The following is a 19653-nucleotide window of genomic DNA, read 5'->3' as shown; positions in this document are numbered from 1 at the left end:
AGCAGCAAGATCACGTAACGTAGTTCGGTCTTTTGCGTCCGTTGCCTTAATCTTCTCCAAAAGGTCCGGGTACATGAGCTTTCGCCCACATTTTCCCTTTCTTCTGCTCACAACACTACCGTACTTTCCTCTGTCGGGCTGGCGGCCACGTTTCCAAATTCTGTACACTGTCTGTTGAGATACTCATCAGCGACAGCACACACTACTCCCATGGGTAATCGGCCCTCACATGACACCTCGAGGAGATGTTTGAATATCTCTTCTCGTTGCCAGCTTGGTATTCCATGGATTCAACTCGGATAGTCACCACGACATCGTATTCCTCTCACATTGTATAATTTGTGAATACATTGATTTTTGCAGGTTGCACGATGAACACACTGATTGCACCCCACGATTGCACTGGCTTTTCCACTTAAAAGGGAACAGACTAGTATGAAAAATTCTGCCACAAGTCTGATGAATTCTAGTTTAGCAAGTCTGTAGAATGCATTTGTGTTCAAACCAGCACCATTGTTCAAAATTCAACCGCAGCACCACCGCCTCATCCACCGTTCTCTTGTGCATCTCCGACTCAAGCTTCGCCTGCTTCGCCGTAGTGCAAGACAAGCCTACCTAACCATTCCTAATGTGAGATTCACGTTGGACACTTTCACCGAAGCCGACAGCGTTGAGAAGTTTCGTTTTACGAAAGCAACACTGCGAACACTGGCATATTCTCTGCGGATCCCTTCTCGAGTTATGACTGCCGAACGATCAACATGCTCAGCTGTTGAGGCTCTTTGCATCCTTCTCCGTCGTTTTGCCGTCCCCGACCGGTGGCCCGACCTAATCGCCATGTTCGGACGTTCACGCAGCGGATTGTGCAACATCCTCCTGCACGTGCTGGATCACATAGAAAGCAATTTTGCTGACATCAACTTTTTGGACCGCGGCAGAATCAGCTCGAAACTGGCTGATTTCAGTCGTGCTATTGTGGCCAAGGATGCCGAGATTCAAAACGTATGGGCCTTCATTGATGGGACTGTTCGCGAATGTTACCGGCCAGGTGGCGACAAAATACAACGTTGTGTGTTTAATGGACACAAGCGCCGCCATGCTGTCAAGTACCAGATATTGGTTACGCCGGATGGCATCATTTCCCACGCGTACGGTCCCATTGAAGGTCGTCGTCACGATCTCACAATCCTACGACAGTCCAACCTCGAACGTGTCATTGGAATAGACGCTCGCTTTAATGGATATGTCGTTTATGGTGACCCTGCCTACGGTAATTCCGATCAACTTGCCTCTACTTTTGGTGGAGCTCGTTTGACAGCCGCTCAAAGAGACGTAAACAAAAGTATGAGTCGGGTCCGCATTAGTGCTGAATGGTCCTTCGGTCAGGTAGTTCAGTACTGGCCAATTGTGGACTACAAAAGGAAGATGCGAATTGGAAAAAGTCCAATTTCCAATATGCATAAAGTCACTGTACTACTGACCAATTGCATAACTTGTGGTCAAGGACGGAACACCAATAGCGTGTATTTCGGCATGTCACCTCCATCATTGGAAGAGTACCTGCATGTGAATATGTAAAAATACAAAGTAGCATATTCAATTACTTTGATTTTTCGGCTACAACCTGAATTCCCATCTCTAACAAGAGACGCTCAAGTTGCTCGTTTCGCTTAGTGTTCTCAGCCATTTGTGCCAAACGGAGCTATTGTTCCTCTCTGTCAAACTCGCAGCGCTCCATTCTATACAAATGATCGTCAGAATGCTTTTCTTCTCAAATTCGAGAAGTTCCTGTGTCACCGCATCTTGTTCTTCTCTTTTGGTGGCCACTGAACTCACAGACCGTTGACGCTTGACTACCCGCTGCTCTGATTCAAGGCACAGTTGGGACCCTGTGGACTCCAGAGAGTCGCGCCGTCTTTGCCCCTTGTCTTTCTTCGACTTCTTCAATTCTTCGGCCGCCGCTCGCCGGTCCACAAGGTCCTGCAATAGTTGAACTTGTTCGTTGACATCCTCTTCGCTGCCGGTGCCCCACAATCTTAGCGCCTAGTTAGTTGACTTGAACGCCTCCACCATCGACTCGTAGTGATCTCGTGCAGACCGGTACTTGATCTCGTATTCGAAAAATGTGGCCAAGCTAACTGCGATGACTTTCCATCTTGCAATGAGTGTGCCGTACTTGCCGTCGTAGGGCTCGACGCGCACAACCTGGCGAAGCAAGGCCAGGTCCATGTCCGTGCTCCAAGCAAGCTGCTTGTACATGGCTTTGCCCATCATCAATCAATTTGTTCAGTGGTAGGTTGCCGAGGCGTGCAACCTGTCACGGCCCAATTTGATTGGCTTCGGGCACGAGTCCGCACTCTGTAGACTTCAGGGTGACAAGTCTGTAGTCTTCTCCACTTTTCGGACTTGATTTCGGTCCAAGTCTGCAGTCTTCGAAATTCGAAACGAAGTTTAAGTCTGAAAAGCGATTAACAGTAAACCAAACTTGCTGCAACTCTAATGGTGATACAACAACAACTGTGATCGATTGACTGAAATTCTCCTAGTTATAGCCAATCATTTAATTTTTTTAATTCTTCATGCACAGCAGGATGAACGGCTTCATTGTAGCCAAAGTGAGCCACAGGAATACGACCCATTCGTTCCAGCGACGGTGTAAGTTTGTGTTGAGCTCTCGTTTCGCGACCCCCGTGCATGGCGCGTAACACACCCGGCGGCAAAAATACCCACGTGTAATGAAGAGAGGGCTGTGCTGTGACCCACCATTTTGCAGTGTCTGTGTGACACCGGCCTTGCGCTGGACAGAGCGCACATGATCCTCTGGCTCATGGAACTCGTTTCCAAGATTGCATGGTTCGAAATGCCATGGACGTACATGCACGCCAGCCTGACCACTGCGCTCCACGAACTCCGTCACTGCGCGCCCTGTTCTCCTTTTTCTTGCGCATCGAGGCGTCGTCGATAGCTTCGTCGATCGACCGACGCGTCGTGCCAGCCGGCTTTCGATCATGGCGTGCGCTCACCGTCTCTGATTGGCTGCTCGAGTTTCGACGGGCCAATCAAAGCGCATTATTCAACATCTTGGACTGGAGACATTTCCTGGATCGAGTTGACAGGTTCCATCATCGAATCCATCTATTTTATTGATTGCATTTATACTCAGTACGGATTATGTATAAAAGTCCATTCCACAGAAATATAATATTCGACACTGAATAATAATATTCCTACTGGGTCCGTCGGAGATTTTCAACATGGTACGAAATGAATCCCGAGTTATATATACCGCGTCTTCCGTCCTCGCGTGCGCGGCGCGGGGTGTCGAAAGTCGGCGCTTCTCGATCCATGGTCGCCGCGGCGATCGGTACGCAGTTCAGAGCGACTGCCCACACGGACACTCGCCCAGCGTCGCGCTCGTCGATATGTCGGTTTGCGTCTTGGACGACCAGGTCACATGCTGCTTTGGCCTGTACAAGAACAACTCGATCTGCGCCTTGTCCAACACCGTCGCATCACTCAGTCGGGTCGAGAACGACGCACTACGCATCGGGTGCCTCGTGTTTGGCATCGTCGCGCTTGCCGCGTGTCTGTGCAAGCTGCGATCGATTCGACAAAATGACGGTATGCCTGCGAGCAGATGATGGCAACACACCACAACGTGTCCATGCCTTGTAGGCTCAACCATTCAACGCCGTGTGTACTACTTCATGACGGTCGCGGCGCTCACATTCATCGGCCGTGCGCCGGATCCCCGCTCCCACGAACGCATCTACCACCCCGTCGTGAGCGGCCTCATCATTGACATTTGTTCCGCGGCCATCTACAGCGTCATGTGCGCCTTGGACTCGACTTGATCCATGTTAACCCGCGCATGGAATAGAGTCTTGTACACTGCGTTCTACGCGCGGCTGGTGGCTCCTCCCGCTCGAGCGATTGTGTGCGAGCATTACATTCGGGGATTCACGGGCCTCGGGTTCTTCCTCACATGGTTCATTTACGTCGTCGTACGGCCGGCCTACCTCCTGCGCAGCGACCGAAACATCTTTGACTCATGGCAAGTGCTTGTCCAGTTTTCGATGGCCCCACTCGTCCTCTTTGCCACGTCGACCACGGCGCTGCACTACGGCCTCCATGCGTACCGGCGACTGTCGCTAATTCGAGAAGCAAACAAACGATTCGACGTCATGCACGCCATCCGCCAGGAAACGTGGCGCCAACTCCATGACTTGTACGCGGCGCTGCCGCCGTCACCCGCGCTGGGCTCCACGGCGTCGCCAAGCCAGTCGCACGACCCACCGTTCATGCCCATTCCGATCGTGCTCCCCACCCTCGACGACCAACCTGCGATCCCCATGATGCCGCTCATGTCGAAATCGCATTCCATTTCGTCGTCTGTGCATGAACCTGTCAAGGACAACAAGCGCGTGCTCAAGGTCCTCGTCATCATGGAAGTGTGCGCGGTCGTGAACATCGGGCTCCAGGTGAGCCGCCACGGCACCATCCGCGCCTTGTTGACGATCCAAGCTTGTAGATCGCGCTGCTCGTCAAGTACATTCGAGATGGATGCCAACTAAAGCAAGATCTTGTGTTCGCCACGGCCGGCGTCGGCGCTCAGCCGTACACATTCGACTTTCCGACATTTTCCATGCTCCAGGTCCGTGATCGAGGCATGTCGTCAACTTTATGCAATCCCTTGGGCAGGGCGTCGCCATGTGCGTCGTGTACTGGTCTTTCCGCAAGACACGGAGCCGTCCACGTGACATGACCGGCGGCGACGATGATCCCGCTGGCGAGTCCGACCGCCGCCACAGGCCAGTCCACTGAGCACGCACGCACGGCGCAATCAGGGCCTCCAACCCGCCATGACACGCGGCGCCACGAACGAGGGAGGCATCGGTCGATCGTGGAACGGCAATTGGGCATTCGCGTGGATGCAAAGACGTGCTTGTGCCTTCCGTCCCCTCAGACATCTCGACGCAACGAACTACACGCGCTTTGCGCAAACTGTCGAGTTTCGTCGATGTGCAGTCCCGGGGGCATCTGCCCCGTCGTTTGGCTGACGCGGTGGTGTATCCAGGCAGTGCTGCTTTTTCATACATGCAACAAAGCAAACGACCGAGAGTGGGGGTGCTGGCTGTCGTCGGCTCGTGAGGAATTGTGTGGTTGCTTTGAGACTGCGTCAACCCTTGGAGCACCCACGACGCGGGACGGCCACATCGTCGCCATCTGCGGCGATATCAAACCCAGCAAAGTTTGGAATTCCTTGCGTCGAACACGATCGAGACGCGAGCACTTTCGTCGCTCGCCTTGCCTCTCTTCCACACTGCATATTCACCCATGAAGGATCGACCACCCCCCCCTCCTCCTCCTCCATGGATGCGCTGGCGTCACTAGATGTTGATCTCGACTAGCCATTGGGTTCGCCCGATGCGATCTGGTCCCTGCATCGCTCCGCCCATGACGGGCTCACGCGGCGAGTCTCAGTGTAGCCATGGAGCGACCAGCCTAGCTACGTCCAGTTGGCTGCTCATTCAACGTGGTTTGCCAATGTAAAGTGGCTATGCCTTCCGAGCTGCAGTCACCAAAAATGGGCAACGAGCGGATGGTGCTTTCCGCCGCCGTTCGTACACTGCCGCGCAGCACCCACCGACAATATGAAAATGGGATCACAGCCATGGAATTATTCAACTGCACGACGCCATTGGGATATACTTCGATGGAGGATGTCGGCCGCATGCCCCTTTCACCGCCGCTCGCCTTTGGTGGACCACGTATTAGGCTTTCGCCTCGTTCTTTCGCCCTCCAAGTCTTGGGTCGACGTCTGGGATCATGCGTCCATACGGGGAGAGGTGGCGAAGCATAGCATGCACGCGGCAGAAGACAGGTCTTCGTGCGTGCACGGCGCTTTCCGTGAAGTTGGAGACTGACCAGACGGCAGAGTTGGAGGAACGCTTCGTTCCCTTTGGTCGAGTCTAGAGTCGAGTGCAAAGGAGGACGTGGCGGGGTTGCCTCGATTGGATCGTTGGCTTCATCTGTCTTGCCGCTCGCCACAATCATGGTGGTGCTAGGAGGTCCCCATGTCACGTGGACGTCAGGACGCACTGCTTCTTACTGGATTATGCTCATTGCGTCTGATGCAATTTTCGTCGTCGGCGTTCTCCGTGGCCTGAGGCTGCCGGGCACGTGGCGTTTGGGCTGCTGCTGCCTTGTTCGACCACTTTCATGACGCAAGCTGCAACCCGACATGTCGAACTCACCATAGCAACGGCACGTCCCAAAAGCTTGGCGTTCAACTTGAACGTGATGCATGGATGCACAAGGCGCGCAGCACCAAGTTGCGATGCGCCATACATCGCTGCATCACGAAGCACCGTTGAACAAGTGGGAAGAGACGGCGCTTGGCGAATTCGACTTGAAGCCGGCGCACGCTCTCGCACGTGCCGTCCGTCGTGGATTGAGCAGGTCCCCATGCAAACAGACAAAACGCAAGAAGACATTGCGCCATGGTCAACGCAGCGTGTACAGAGGTCAACTTCTCATCGATATCAACCGTCGGGACGGCCGCGTGCCCAGTCAGCCGATCTGTCGTCGCCCAGCCAGGTTGAGAGCGCCGCTAAGACCATCGTGCCAAAGTGAGAAATTTTGCTACCACGCATCCCATTGGTCCGTTTGAAATTGGATATTCTATTGTAGCCAATCCGAAGCAACCAAACAACTCCGGCACCTTTTTCTACCTAGGTGCGGCTATGCAACTTGCGGCACGGCGGCGATGGGGTTTGTCGAGGCCGCGACCGTCCTTACCGGCAGGACGACAGTACAGCGGTGCCCGTTCGGCCTGCGCCTTCAGCCTGGCAACACATGCATGTCGACGGAAACGTATGCCGCCGCAGGGTCGTGGGCGTACAACGTCCTGCGCATCGCGTGCTGTGTCCTGGGTCTGCTGTCGCTCGTGGCGTCCATGTCCAAGCTGTACCATATTCGACGAGGCAACGGTAGGCACGACGTTCTGCTCCTGGATATGTACTAGCTCGGTGTTGATTGCGGGTTCATCCGTGACCTCATCACAGGCTCGACTATTCAACACCAAGTGTACATGTTACTCGTCGTGGCGAGCATCACATTTGTCGTGCGAGCAGTCGACCCGCTCTCGTACGATTACATCTACCCTCCCGTAGTCAGCGGCTCGCTCTCCGACGTGTGCTCTGCCTGCCTCTACACTATCATGTACGTCAAATGTCACTGCCATCTTTCTTGGACGTGCCACAGGCATCCTTCGGCACGGAAAACCCGTCGTCCATCGCGCCGCGATCGCCCACAAGCGTCCTTGTAGGACGTTGTACGCTACGTTCTACACGCGTGTCGTGGTTGTGGCGCCGACGATCGCGACCCATCCCGAGGACGTGCCGCCTGAGCACGCCGTCGTCGACTTTGCCATCCAAGGGTTTCAGTGGCTCGCTATCTTCCTCACGTGGATCGTGTTTGTGGCCGTGCGGCTTGTGTACTTGCTTTTGAATCCAGACCAGCACAATTTTGACGCGTGGTATGTCCTGATGCAAGACTCGATGGCGCCGGTGCTCCTCCTCGGCATCTCAACGACAGCGCTCGTGTTTGGGCTTCGCATCTACCGCCGCCTGCGCCACATTCAACAAGCAAACGCCCGCGCAGCCATCATCGCGAGCGTCCGTTACAACGCGGCGGCCACCCAGTCGGGCATCGATCCACCACAGCGACGACACAAATCCAACACCGCGGACCCCATTGTCCTCGAAGGCAATCCCAGCGCAGTCCGCCATCTCGGCGACACCGCGTCGAACACAGGCGCCGGATCGAGTGTGCGCATCTTTCGAGTGCTCATGCTGATGGAGGCCTACGCGGTCGCTGTCATCGCGCTGCACGTACGTGCCGTTGGATGCCACGTTTTGTGTTCGGTTGGGTCTGTGTGAATGTCGACCTGCTTTTGACGGCGACTTGCAGTCGGCCACCGCGCGATCCATCATCACGATGGCCAGGACGGCATGGATTGCATTCGATGGGGTCGGCAGCGAAAAGTCCACTGAGATCGAGCGCTACTTCTCGACGTGTTGGATGCATCGCGCGACCCATTTATATTTGTCTGGATCCATGGCGTGAATAGCATGTTGTGCCTGGAGTGGTATATCTATATATCGTGGCCTGACGCTAGATCACGCGGCTCGTGCGGTTTGTGGCTGTGGATGAGTGCCGCTTGACCAAAGAATTCTTGGCATCGTCGTCTGTCGCGCACGGGGCGGCCGCGTTTGCCATGGATGTACCTGTCGAGCCCATCGTGCAAGTGAGTCGATTCCGTTGGAATACGCCGGAGGTGATCCCCTTGCTTAGTACGCTGGCGTGGTGCTCGTGTACTGGTCGTTTGGCAAGACGAAGCCGTCGGCAGAGGACGACACTCGAATGCGGCCTTGCGTCACCCCCACGGAAGACCTCCACGACGACTCGTTGGCCGTTCGACTGGTCGATCCACAAGGCGCAGACCAACCAGTCTTGACCGGGGCATCCAACGACATGGCGTCGACCGATTCGACAAGGACCCATTGGATCGAACGCGTGCTTCTCCACACCGCGTCATCGGCCATGGCGACATCAAACTAGCGCACAACCACCGATCGTGTCGAGCCTGGCGACACGACGTCCTTTCCAAGGCACTCGTCTCGTCTTTCAGCAACCGATGACGGTGGGCATCGGTCCCATGCCGCCGACGAGCGCGGTCGTTGCCGTTTTGATAACCCCGCACTTGGAGCAGCATGGAAAATGCCACAACGAAACCCAACGATGTTTTGACAACGGGAATCGATCCATGCACTACCACGTCGCAATCATGGACGTCGCTTGGATATCCGGCGATCTCCTCGTCCAACGAGATGTCGTACGCGCGCCGCTCTCCCCTGGAAACATACCATCGAGCGGCGGAAGCGCACACCGCCGCTGGCGTTCATGACAACACACCCGCGTGGCTCGTGTCATGCGCGGCGCCGACACTGCCACCCCCTGTTTGATTGCTTTGCGTACAGAGTCTGGTACAACGCAAGCACTTGTGGCGGGGCGTTGTGGGCCATACAAACGTCGATGAACGGTCCGAACCCGATCGACGACTGCGGCTGCGCCGTGAATATTCGCTTGACCTGCGTTGTCAACCGACCATGAGCTTTCGCGCTGTTCTGGCGCACATGCATGGCACGCACCTTTCCAGGTCGCGTCAGCTCGACGACGGCATCCCATTGCTGGAGCTGACCATACACGCACAGCTGCAAGTACAACGACCTGGACGCATCGACGCGGCATGCGTCGCGAAAGCGGCAGTCGCGCGAGTCGCTGGACGGGTACAGCAAGATATACCGAAGGAGGTGGGCAATCGTGGTCATGGCTGGGTCGAGGAGAGGGCGCGGGTGCTTCAACCAGAGCGGGTCCATGCTGAGGCGAGTGATGTTGGCTTGGAGCGCTGCCAGCCATGCATTTCGAGCGTGTTCGGTCCACATATCGAGCAAGAGCGCCACGTCCGTGGAGGCGTTTGGTTGGGATCGGACAAGCTCGAGGCAGTACGGCCGATCGAGGGATGCCGCGTGCGTGCTGGACGAGTGGTGCCGACAGAATACTTGCATGTCGGCCGCCAACATGATGCAGTCGGTTCGCATGTCCAAGAAAGGGTTCATGGAGCGCTCGGCTTTATCGGGTTCGTGTTTCCGAATCAAAATCCTGGACGCAGTGAGCTGGACATGCCGCTTGCCCCAGTTCAGCCCCTGCGTAAACATGCGCTGGTCGGCAAAGGTCGCGAGCTCGTGTGCTGCCGGCGCCAAGGCAGAGTCCTCCGCTTCAATGTCGCGAATCAATTGCTGCAGAGCAAAGTATTGCTCAACTTGGGTTTCGAGCCACGTTGGCTGGGGAGATGCTTTGAGCAATCGTGTGGCTTCGACCACCCATTCGCGCGCCATGGCAATGTCGGGTTGGGTCAAGAGAAGCTCGAGAATCTCCCTTGCCATCTCGGCGTGCCGACCGACACCTCGGAAGAAGGTAACGAGGGGGTAGTCTTGTAGAGATGCGTACGCCGTGGCCTTCACATCGAACCATGAATGTCGCGGTTGCAACCGAACAGAGGACGTACATGGAGCTGTTGTTGCGCACGAAGGTAGTTGGCCCAGTGATGCATGGCAAATTCGTGTTGCGGTAGCCGAAGCTCGCGAAGAAAGAGCGGCTCCGACAACGTTTGCGCTAGAAAGATTAGAACGTCTTGAACAACACCGGCACATTGTGAACGACAAGCGTGGGTAAGGAGCGCTTGTTTTGACTCGAGGGACGCAAGCACTGAGGACGAGAAGAGGTGACGATGCGAAACTCGGGGTCCAACTCCCATGTGGCTGAACAAGAGTTGCTGCACTGCGGCCGCCGCCGTCGTCATCCCACGTCCGACTTGTTGACTTCACGCAATCGTAAAAGCGATGTGAGTGCTGGTGATATGAATGCTTTTCATTGGCAAATAAGATGCCAAAACCGCTCATTGATTGGTTTTGTTTTCATAAATAATTCATTTTTATCCAATAGTTGAAAGAATGCGCTCACAGCATTCTGGAGCACTTCCAGCAGCAACGAATGCAACCCGGCAGCTGGCTGGCCGCGTGGGGAGCTCCAGGTCTTCTGGCCTCGGTCATTGTAGCGCTGCTGGTGTCCTTCTTTCGCGTGGCAAGAAAGAGTCGAACGTTCGTGTCAGATCTAACTGGACGGGCCACGAGTGCCGGTACGAAGCAGTTTCTGGTGGTGATCGCCCATCCAGACGATGAGAGCATGTTCTTCCTGCCTCTTCTGCTCAACCTTCGAGCGCATGCAACGTTCCATCTCCTTTGCTTGTCCACCGGTGAGCTCGTCTACTGTCTGCCTCGTCCTTGTCTTGATTTGTCGCACCTCGCACCAGGGAATTACGACGGCCTCGGCTCCGTTCGCACAGAGGAACTTGCAACCGTGTGGAAGGTTCTTCGCTTTCACCCCGATACCTTGACCACGTTGGACGATCCGCGCTTCCAAGACGGCATGAAGGCTGTGTGGGCTCCGGCCGACGTGGCAGGTGCCGTGGCGAAGTACGTGAATCGCCATAACATCGACGAGGTACAATCAAAGTGCAATCGTGTCCTTTCCAGCTCATGGGACATCCTAGATCTTTACATTTGACGACTACGGCGTGTCCGGCCACCCGAACCATATTTCTGTGCACTATGGCGTGAAGCATGCTTTGACCAACGGCCTCCTTCCCTCGTCGGTTCGCGTTTACCAGCTCGAGAGCACATCGATATGGCGCAAGTACATTGGGGCTTTGGATGTGATCTTCACAGCACCGTCGTCCGTGGTGCAGTTTGTGTCGTTCACCCCATGGGAAAGCTACAACGCGATGGCACTCCACTCCAGTCAGTTCGTCTGGTTTCGCCGACTGTTTGTGCTCTTTTCACGGTATACGTACGTGAACACTCTCACGCAGGTGCATCCATCCGATAAGAAGACAAAATGAACGAGATCTGAAGCGTTGTGGGATGGCATGGAAGGTCAAGGCGCAGCGCCGCGTCGAGATCGACGCTGCGACGAAGTTGCCATGCCGTTTATGCAACATGTGGTTCGCCGTTTCACTTTATTACCAATGGCATCGCGCGATCCATCGTACCATCACATAATTCGCCAAAAGAAATGATATATTAGCCAATCAAACGGGAGTATTCCTGCGTGTAAGTGATCGCAGCGCTTGGAAAATCGTCGAAACGAATACTAAATGATGGAGGATAGCACACGAACTGCAACAATTCTTGCCCCCTCATCATGGCGTCGCCGACCGAGTCGTTGGTGTTTGGCGGCAGCGTTTACGTGCACAAATACGATGCCACGTCCCACAACTACATCGCGATGAGCGATTCGGCGCTCGGGCTCGCGCTCATGGGCGAAAGCACCTCATACCGGTTGTTCTGCTACAACCGCGCGCAGGAGGAGGTCGTCACGACCCCACTTGATGTCCACGTCAAGTTCATCCCCCAGCAAGACCACTACGTCAACTTTTACGATTCCACTGGCACTCAAAACTACTCGATGCGCTTCAAGGACGACGCGGCTGTCCAAGCATTCCTGCAGGCGGTAGCGTGCATCAAAGCTACGCTGTTATGTCGTGGCCATGGCACCGCCGCGCATGACGGCATCCGAAATGGAGATGGGGGATACGCTGTCCAACTCGGCGACATCGTCGGCATGAAGATTCAAGCGTGGTTGTTGGACGCTGCGCCTTCCACGAACCCCATCGACATCGTGGCTTCGACCCCGATCATGCGCTACGTCGATCTCGACGACCTTCACAAGGTTAAGCTTGGAGACGCGAGCACCGAAGGGTTGATCGGACTGTCTGGCCAAGTCGTGGGCATGCAGAAAGGGTCGGTTCGGTTCATTTACCTTCCATCGACGGGCTCGACATGGATTCTTGCCCACGCCGAGCTTGTGAAGGTGAAAAAAGACAAAAGATCCAGCGCATCTCCAACTTCAAGCACCGCCTCGTTAGCTGCGACCGCCGCAATCACAGCGTCTCCCATGACGCTTCCCCCCGCCGTGAGTCAAGACGACCATGACGACGAGCATAAGCGTGACGAGCTCGTGACTCGGATGGCGCACTTGTCCCGAATGGGGAGCGGACACGCGCTCGTCCTCCCATCCACAGGACGGCGATTGTCACAATCTGATCTTGTCCATCAACCGAGTCAGCTCTCGGACAAAGTTCCAACGCCGATAGTGCTGACGATGTCTCAGCCTCCTCCTTCCCACGCATCAATCCAGAGTATTTCGCCTTCAACGAAGCCGGTGAGAGGTGTCGAAGAGACCGTAGCTGCACCTTCCAGTCGTGCACCCGCTAGCCCTCCTGCACCCAACGCCCGTGCACCTACCAGCCCACTGCAAATAATGGACCCAACGTCGCAGCTCCGACAAGAACAGGAGAGTCTCGTCGCCGAGCAAGAAGAAATCCAGCGCCTTCGACAGGCCTTGAACGCAGCTCGCCAGCAACAGCACGAGCAACTAGGAGCGGCGCCGCTGTTGAAAACCCCTTCGTCGAATCTCGTTCCCACTGCAATGCCTCCACAGTTCGCCCCGCTTCAATTGCCGCCCAGCGCCGTGTACGACTCGTATTCCTACGGCGGCGCTCCCCTGGCGCCTCCGACCTCGTCTGGCTTCCTGCAGCAACCGTCGCCATCCTTGCCCTTGTACGGTGTGCCTCCAACTTCTTCGACCTACACTGCAGTGCCATTCAACCCCGTGGCTCCTGGCTACGCTCCACGCCCGGCGCTGTACTCGGCGCCATCAACTCCGTCGACTGCGCCGCCTCCAACGTATGTATCAACCCCCAATAACCCGAACGCGGAAGTGGATACCACGTTGCAACGAGTGCATCGCACGACGCTGTCCATGGAAGGCATGCTAATTGAACTCCAGCGCAAGATGGATCGTGTTCTGCTCTCTTCGTCGAGCGGGATCGCATCGAGCTACAGTGTGTCGCCGTATTCGCGCCGTTCCGAAATGTCGTCGGCATCTTCCTCTTCGTCTTTGCTCAAGTCGATGGAGCGCGCACTCGGAAATCTTGACGACTTACAAGACGCCAACCATCGCTTGACCAGTCAAGTCGCCGATCTCAAACGTCACAATGCGCAGCTCCAGGACGACATCGATCGCCTGCAAGAGGACCTACGGCGGCACGCGGCCGCGACCACGTCGGCATCGTATGCGGCGGGAGAAGTGCAGTCCCTCCAGGCTGCGTTGGAGCATGCCAAGCAGCGATGTGCGCAGATGGAATCGGACGTGCAGCGGTGGACCACAGCGCTGGAGAAAGAGAGGAGTCTACGGATGCAGCTAGAAGGGGACGTCGCGCTGGCGTCGCAACGGCTGGCGAGTGTGCAAAGTCAGGTGCAGCAGGACGCTGTGTCTGCCCAAGTCGAAGAAGCGAGGAATGTCGCGATGGCCGCACAAAGACAAATGCAAGCAGATAAACAGGCGAATGCAGCGGCCGCGTCGAAAGCGGCGGCCGAGATGGAAGCGCTGCAGTCGACGCACGAAGCCGATCGAGCGGCATTGCAACGAGAGGTAATGGACCTACTTGCCGCCAACACTTGATGATGAATACGATGCGGCGGTCGATTCGTAGATGGAGCAACTGCGGACGCAGTTGTCGGCTGAGCGAGCGGCCCACGTGCGCGATGCCGACGACGTCAAGGCCCATCTGGACGCACTGGTGCAGGAGCGAGACGCCAACCGCGCCAAAGTCATCGCGGCCGAACATGCGGCCGCCGACATGGAAGCTAGGTGGAGGCGAGAACAGGAAGACGCGGCGGCCTCGCGGCTGGCGAGGGCCGATCTGTTCAAAGAGCTCATGAACGACATTTACTTTGCTTGCCAGGACGCGTTTGAGGAAGAGGGCGAGTTCACCGGGAAGGAAGTGGCGATTCAGATCCGCAAAATTCTCAAGCAGCAGACGGTCGAAGTCGTTGCCAAGTTGGAGAAATGAAGAATATGATGAAATATCCGTCGAATTGAGAAATATTTTTATATGACGAAAAGATCGCCCAAGTCGGAATCCAGCAATATGATTGGACGACGGGATATGACCTTGTCGGATCTGTCAGTTTGAGTTCGTCCATCGGCGGAAACGCGGGCGAAGGACACCGTCAAGGGCCAGCGTCGTCGATATTTACATTCTTGTACCAGCCACATGCATGTCACATGCTTCCCAAGTCCGCATGTCCTTGCCCAAGTGGGCGATGACCGTCAGACGTGTGGCCAAACCAAGGCGACGGCACAGGTGGTGGCGACGCCAGCGCACGAGTCGCCGCACTTTATCTTCGACTTGGATGTTACTGCTGACGCGGCTGTCGAAAGGAGCACCATTGTGATGGATGGCAACGGCTTGAATGTTGTTGATGCATCCCCTTCTCTGAAATGCGCCGACCACAACGGGCAAGAGGACGACTCGGCACCACCACCTACCATGACGTCGGTAATAACGTTGCAGCAGCCTCGTTTGATCCATGCACCGTCATCCAGAGACTTTGTGCCCTTGGAAACGCTTCTCGACAATGCGTCTCGCACGATGTACTCGATCGTTCGGTCGCACATTGTCCGCTGTAACAACCATCGACACGACAACAACGAAGACATCAACATTGTCCTTCGCGCGTTGGATCGCGCAAACGAGCGCATCCATGGCCTTGAACTCGACAACGCCCGCCTTGTCGATGCATTGGTCGACGCGGAGCGTCGAGTGAAAACAGCGGCAGACGAGAACGCATTGCTGAAAGAATCGGTGGAGGCGTCTCGACTGGAGCGACTTTTGCATCAAGCCACGTTGCAGCACGTTGACATCCTGCGGCACGATCTACTCGCTCAAAAGCAAGTTCCGCAAAACGTGGTGCTGCCCGAGATGGTGTGGCCGCCCGAGATCAACGCCAAGTTAGATCATGTCGACAAACTACTCTATACACTGCACGCGATTCAGAACAAGTCGGGCGATTTTTTAACAGAGAGCAGCAACAGCTTGCCTTGTGACGAGATCAGTCCCCTTGAGCACGGCATGCCTTCACCGCAATGGCAAGCAATGGAATCCCGTGTGCACGAGCTCGTCCACGAGATGCACATGGCGACGCAGCACATGGCCGACATGCGAGCGTCGGTTGTGGAGAGCGTTCATCGACAACTCGATGAAGTTGAAGCTTTGCTGCGGCACGAAGTAAAATCGGCAAATCTCGTCCACGGCGCTTTATCCCCAAGCAACCTCCCCTTGGACACGATGGCGTCAACCGACCCGCCTGAATTCCGAAAGTGTACCGTTCCTGCCTGTCCCAAAGGCGTGCGATCGCGCGGGCTGTGCAATGGCCACGGCGGAGGCAAGCGATGTGAAGTCGCTGGATGCGTCAAGTCGAATCAAGGCGGGGGGGGTTTGCATTGCCCACGGCGGCGGCAAGCGGTGCAACGTCGACGGGTCGCAAAAGCGCGGCGCAAACTCAAGGCAGCTGCAAACCCCACCGGTGCGTCAACTCCCCCACGAGCACGACCGAATGTAGACGCCGCCACGATGTAGGCACCATGGCGACGGCTACCGACGTTGACAGCAGCGCCGTCGTAGACAACTCACACCATGGGCATGTTGCTGATATGCCCGATGACACTGCAACCAAACCCGAAATGAAAATGAAGTGTATGGAGAGACTCGAGAAGGATTTTCATGCGATACAGGATGGAAAGGCGGTCGAAGCCGCGGTCGTTCTTGTCTAGACAACAACGGGCGGCGCCACCTTCTGAAGCGGATGCGCGCGTTCGATAACGTCGCTTCGATCCTGGCCGACCCCGATCCACTTGATGTGCGTGCCCAGCAACGCTTCGACTCGCAGCACAAACTTTTGCGCGTTTTCGGGGAGGTCTTCAAAGGTGCGGCACTTGGAGATGTCTTCGGACCAGCCGGGAAGGGTCTCATACTGAACCGTCGACTCTTCCAGCACTTGCAGGTTGGACGGCATGCCGCTGAGCTTGACGCCGTTGTGCCAGTATGCGACGCCAATCTTGACTTCAGGTAGACCGGTGAGGACGTCGAGCTTGGTCAGGTTGAGGTCGGTGAACCCGTTGACGAGGTTCGAGTATTTCATCTGGGGGATATCGAGCCACCCGCAGCGACGAGGGCGGCCGGTGGTCGTGCCGAATTCGGCGCCGACGCTGCCGAGGTGATGGCCAACGGTGTCGTGGAGTTCCGTCGGGAATGGGCCTTCCCCGACGCGCGTGCAATATGCCTTGACGATCCCGATGATTCCGTTGATCCGGTTCGGCGAGATGCCGCCGCCCGTGCAGATACTGCCGATCGACGGGTTGGACGACGTTACGTATGGGTACGTGCCAAAGTCGATGTCGAGCATCGTAGCATTCGCCCCTTCGACCAGGATCTTTTTGCCGCTGATGTACGCCTTGTTGAGGTAGTCGATCGAGTCGACCGTGATCGGAAGAATGCGTTCCTTGAGCTGGCGGTACTTTTCGATCTCGGCTTCCGGGTCCAATTCCAAATCAGGGTAGTTTTCCTTGTAGAATTGGACTTGGGCGCGCAACTTGTCTGCGAAATCGTCGAAGTAGCGCAGGTCGCCGACGCGGACGCCGTTGCGAAGCATCTTGGACGAGTAGGCCGGACCGATACCCTTCTTGGTCGTGCCAATCTTGTTGCGGCCGCGACGGTTCTCCATGAGACCGTCCACTTCTTGATGCAGGTCCAACACCATGTGCGCGCGGTCCGAAATGAGCACGCGGCCAGCGCAGTCGACACCTACCTCCTTCAACGTGTCGAGTTCCTTCAACAAAGACGGCAAATGCACGACGACACCGTTGCCGATCACGCACACTGCTTCTTCGTTGAGCACACCCGACGGCACGAGATGGAATTTGTACTTCTTGCCATTGTTCACAATCGTGTGTCCAGCGTTAGCGCCACCGGCAACACGGACAATGATGTCGTATTGCTGGGACAGCATGTCGACCAACTTTCCCTTGCCTTCATCACCCCATTGAGCGCCCAAGACGACGTCAACTCCAGGCCCATCACGCTTGGGGTTGGCAACGGCGCTTTCGATGCGGTTCAACTTGGAGAGCACTTCACGCAACATGCCGCGGGTGGTGTCGCGAGGCGCGACTTCGTTCGCCATCAATGGCTTGGATTCGAACGCCATTGAGGCGTACATGATACCGGCGCCAGCGGCAGCCGCGGTCGCCACGCCAGCGTGCTGGCGCATGGACGACAGCGCTCGGCTCCACATCGTCCAAAATCAGTGGCAGCAGGGGTCCGATTTGCAACTGATGATTCAACACCAAACGAAGTGTTTAAAACACGTTTGGGTCGGAAAAATTGTTTCAAACCCGTCGCCTCCACCCGATGTGGCGTTTATTTGGACGTACGAACATAATTTTACGATTTCATCGCAAATTCAACTATGAACAAATCGTTTTTCTCGTCCGGAGCTGGTTTGTATACAAACTCCATGAGAAATACCATTTGGATCTTTTGGATTTTTCGCCTAACATCAATCGTGAACAGGAGAATTAAACGCGCCTTCCATCGAACTCGATTCCCATCCACAGGGGCGGCATGGCACGCGCATGTTCGTGGACGATGCCGGCGCTGTCGTCATGCTCGCCAACTGGGTACAATGATGTGCCAGCGAGGTATGTGATGCACGCCGCTTGTACCGACCACTCCAACATGCCAGTCGACGACATGGGTGAGGTGTGCGACAAGAGTGTTTCGACGAGTGTGTTGGGCAAAGCGGGGTCCAACGAGAAGCACTCTGAGCAACGTCTGGTCTCGGGTGAAGTCATCGAGCCCAACGTGGTTTGTGCATGGCGCCACAGGAAGCCGTGGCGACAACTTGATCTGCACGTCCCCTCACCAAATTGGTTGGTGGTGGACTGCTCTTCATGGGAAGAGGATGGTAGTTCGATATTGTTATGATGGACATCGCACTACGAGTGGTCGAGGGCATCGCAAATCTTGGACTTGGTCACCGCCGTGTTGAGTCCGTAGTCGCGGTATCGGAACCCATTGAACGAGTTGGTAAACGTGCCCGGCTTCACGATGCGCTCGGTCGTGACTTGAATGGCTCCCTTCTCTTCACCCACGACACGCGTGCTGCAAGAATCCAGCGGTCATGCAAGCGTTCACATCGAGCAAAAAACTTACCTCGTCGTGTACATGGGGTGCTCCCCTCGCGGTGCGGCAATGGGCTTAATGTCCACGGCATTCTTGGTCGTGTCTTGGCTCAGCAGGTCAGCCTTGGCCCGAGCCAGCACCTCCTCTGGGGAGATCACGTTGACTGAGCGGACCTTTACGAGACCGCTTTGCTCGATTTCTGGGTCCGCCATGAGCAAGCACGAAGAAGGTCGACAGAGCTGCCTTACCTCGCTTGACGGCGAATTTGTCCATGCGTTGGGTCATTGGGCTCTCTCGTCGCTCGATACCTTCGCCGATCGATGACGTAGTGGTTTGATACATGAACTTGACGAGCTTTGCTTCTTCCGACTGGTTGTTGTCGGTGGGGCGTGCCAACGTGTGGTCGTCCAGTTTGGGCGCGAGGAACTCTGTCGGCTCATGCAAGTTGATGCCAACAATGCCAGAGGATGTGGTGAAAAATGGATTCGGCGTCTTGCGGACGTGATGCACGCGAGAACCGCGCGAGGCAGCAGACATAGCGCTGTGAAATGGAAATGGCCAGCGCACGAGCAGAGCTCACATTGGGCGTTGAGGGCGGCGACTAAAATTAGACAGTGCGGCCACTTGCGATCTTTGCATCGATCGGCGCAAAACACTCGCGCGTCTACATGAGGAGCACGGCAAAGCTCAAAATCCACATTCGATACGCGGCGGTAGTGGAGCTGCCACCATATTCCCCTTCGCGCAGTGGGAAGGGAGCTCCAGGATGCATCGTCCATGGTGGCATGGCGTGTCGATGGCGAGGTGCTTTACATTGTTCAAATTCTGTCGAAAATTAGTAAAAAAAGGACCATTTTGCTCTGAAATTCGAGGATTTTTGCAATGTGGACGTCCGAGTGTATGTCGAGTGCCCCGCAACTTCGATCGAAGCTTGCCAGTTGCAT

At 55.8% G+C, this 19653-nt stretch overlaps 9 protein-coding genes across 10 annotated transcripts; 5 read left to right on the top strand and 4 right to left on the bottom strand.

Annotated features, from left to right (window-relative positions):
• Positions 1–2043: 2043 nt before the first annotated feature.
• Positions 2044–2259, bottom strand: H310_08383 (hypothetical protein; the record flags this gene model as incomplete). Its single annotated transcript, XM_008874096.1, has 1 exon — positions 2044–2259. The coding sequence occupies one exon, from the start codon at positions 2257–2259 to the stop codon at positions 2044–2046; it is 216 nt and encodes a 71-aa protein (XP_008872318.1).
• Positions 2260–3296: 1037 nt separating this feature from the next.
• On the top strand, positions 3297–5392 carry H310_08382. 2 transcript variants are annotated; one of them, XM_008874095.1, is made up of 5 exons: positions 3297–3621; positions 3676–3832; positions 3881–4481; positions 4532–4654; positions 4702–5392. In XM_008874095.1, the coding sequence occupies exons 1-5, from the start codon at positions 3423–3425 to the stop codon at positions 4822–4824; spliced, it is 1203 nt and encodes a 400-aa protein (XP_008872317.1). In that variant the 5' UTR covers positions 3297–3422; the 3' UTR covers positions 4825–5392. The 2 variants fall into 2 exon arrangements, with proteins under 2 accessions (XP_008872317.1, XP_008872316.1); XM_008874094.1 differs by having other exon boundaries at positions 4532–5392.
• Positions 5393–6769: 1377 nt separating this feature from the next.
• H310_08381 (hypothetical protein) lies at positions 6770–8625 on the top strand (the record flags this gene model as incomplete). Its single annotated transcript, XM_008874093.1, has 5 exons — positions 6770–6992; positions 7068–7224; positions 7331–7895; positions 8183–8311; positions 8359–8625. 5 exons carry the CDS (start codon positions 6770–6772, stop codon positions 8623–8625), a joined length of 1341 nt encoding a protein of 446 aa, XP_008872315.1.
• On the bottom strand, positions 8550–10426 carry H310_08380 (hypothetical protein; the record flags this gene model as incomplete). The annotated part of the gene is made up of 3 exons (XM_008874092.1): positions 8550–9155; positions 9216–10082; positions 10133–10426. 3 exons carry the CDS (start codon positions 10424–10426, stop codon positions 8994–8996), a joined length of 1323 nt encoding a protein of 440 aa, XP_008872314.1. The 3' UTR covers positions 8550–8993.
• A 163-nt stretch (positions 10427–10589) lies between these two features.
• On the top strand, positions 10590–11713 carry H310_08379 (hypothetical protein). Its single transcript, XM_008874091.1, has 3 exons — positions 10590–10879; positions 10937–11127; positions 11177–11713. Exons 1-3 carry the CDS (start codon positions 10618–10620, stop codon positions 11522–11524), a joined length of 801 nt encoding a protein of 266 aa, XP_008872313.1. The 5' UTR covers positions 10590–10617; the 3' UTR covers positions 11525–11713.
• An 84-nt stretch (positions 11714–11797) lies between these two features.
• H310_08378 (hypothetical protein) lies at positions 11798–14630 on the top strand. The gene is made up of 2 exons (XM_008874090.1): positions 11798–14118; positions 14180–14630. The coding sequence occupies exons 1-2, from the start codon at positions 11827–11829 to the stop codon at positions 14537–14539; spliced, it is 2652 nt and encodes an 883-aa protein (XP_008872312.1). The 5' UTR covers positions 11798–11826; the 3' UTR covers positions 14540–14630.
• A 113-nt stretch (positions 14631–14743) lies between these two features.
• On the top strand, positions 14744–16246 carry H310_08377 (hypothetical protein; the record flags this gene model as incomplete). Its single annotated transcript, XM_008874089.1, has 1 exon — positions 14744–16246. The coding sequence occupies one exon, from the start codon at positions 14744–14746 to the stop codon at positions 16106–16108; it is 1365 nt and encodes a 454-aa protein (XP_008872311.1). The 3' UTR covers positions 16109–16246.
• Positions 16198–17850, bottom strand: H310_08376 (adenylosuccinate synthetase). Its single transcript, XM_008874088.1, has one exon. It carries the CDS (start codon positions 17817–17819, stop codon positions 16299–16301), a length of 1521 nt encoding a protein of 506 aa, XP_008872310.1. The 5' UTR covers positions 17820–17850; the 3' UTR covers positions 16198–16298.
• A 628-nt stretch (positions 17851–18478) lies between these two features.
• On the bottom strand, positions 18479–19410 carry H310_08375 (hypothetical protein). The gene is made up of 3 exons (XM_008874087.1): positions 18958–19410; positions 18740–18908; positions 18479–18688 (listed from the first exon to the last, which is right to left on the bottom strand). Exons 1-3 carry the CDS (start codon positions 19244–19246, stop codon positions 18523–18525), a joined length of 624 nt encoding a protein of 207 aa, XP_008872309.1. The 5' UTR covers positions 19247–19410; the 3' UTR covers positions 18479–18522.
• Between the last annotated feature and the right edge of the window lie 243 nt (positions 19411–19653).

The sequence above is a fragment of the Aphanomyces invadans genome (assembly GCF_000520115.1).
Source record: "Aphanomyces invadans strain NJM9701 unplaced genomic scaffold supercont1.17, whole genome shotgun sequence".
NCBI classification, from domain to species: Eukaryota; Oomycota; class Saprolegniomycetes; order Saprolegniales; family Verrucalvaceae; genus Aphanomyces; species Aphanomyces invadans.
Note: the sequence above shows the minus strand (reverse complement) of the source record. Positions and strands in the feature narration are given on the sequence as shown.

Coding starts and splice junctions, on each gene's coding strand:
- H310_08382 (XM_008874095.1), top strand. CDS start 3,423: ATGTCGGTTTGCGTCTTGGACGACCAGGTCACATGCTGCTTTGGCCTG. Junction 3,833..3,880: donor GCGGCCATCTACAGCGTCAT/GTGCGCCTTGGA, acceptor CGCATGGAATAG/AGTCTTGTACACTGCGTTCT. Junction 4,482..4,531: donor TCGTGAACATCGGGCTCCAG/GTGAGCCGCCAC, acceptor CCAAGCTTGTAG/ATCGCGCTGCTCGTCAAGTA.
- H310_08379 (XM_008874091.1), top strand. CDS start 10,618: ATGCAACCCGGCAGCTGGCTGGCCGCGTGGGGAGCTCCAGGTCTTCTG. Junction 10,880..10,936: donor TCTCCTTTGCTTGTCCACCG/GTGAGCTCGTCT, acceptor ACCTCGCACCAG/GGAATTACGACGGCCTCGGC. Junction 11,128..11,176: donor ATCGCCATAACATCGACGAG/GTACAATCAAAG, acceptor GGGACATCCTAG/ATCTTTACATTTGACGACTA.
- H310_08378 (XM_008874090.1), top strand. CDS start 11,827: ATGGCGTCGCCGACCGAGTCGTTGGTGTTTGGCGGCAGCGTTTACGTG. Junction 14,119..14,179: donor GAGCGGCATTGCAACGAGAG/GTAATGGACCTA, acceptor GTCGATTCGTAG/ATGGAGCAACTGCGGACGCA.
- H310_08376 (XM_008874088.1), bottom strand. CDS start 17,819: ATGTGGAGCCGAGCGCTGTCGTCCATGCGCCAGCACGCTGGCGTGGCG.
- H310_08375 (XM_008874087.1), bottom strand. CDS start 19,246: ATGTCTGCTGCCTCGCGCGGTTCTCGCGTGCATCACGTCCGCAAGACG. Junction 18,909..18,957: donor CAAATTCGCCGTCAAGCGAG/GTAAGGCAGCTC, acceptor TGGCGGACCCAG/AAATCGAGCAAAGCGGTCTC. Junction 18,689..18,739: donor CACCCCATGTACACGACGAG/GTAAGTTTTTTG, acceptor GGATTCTTGCAG/CACGCGTGTCGTGGGTGAAG.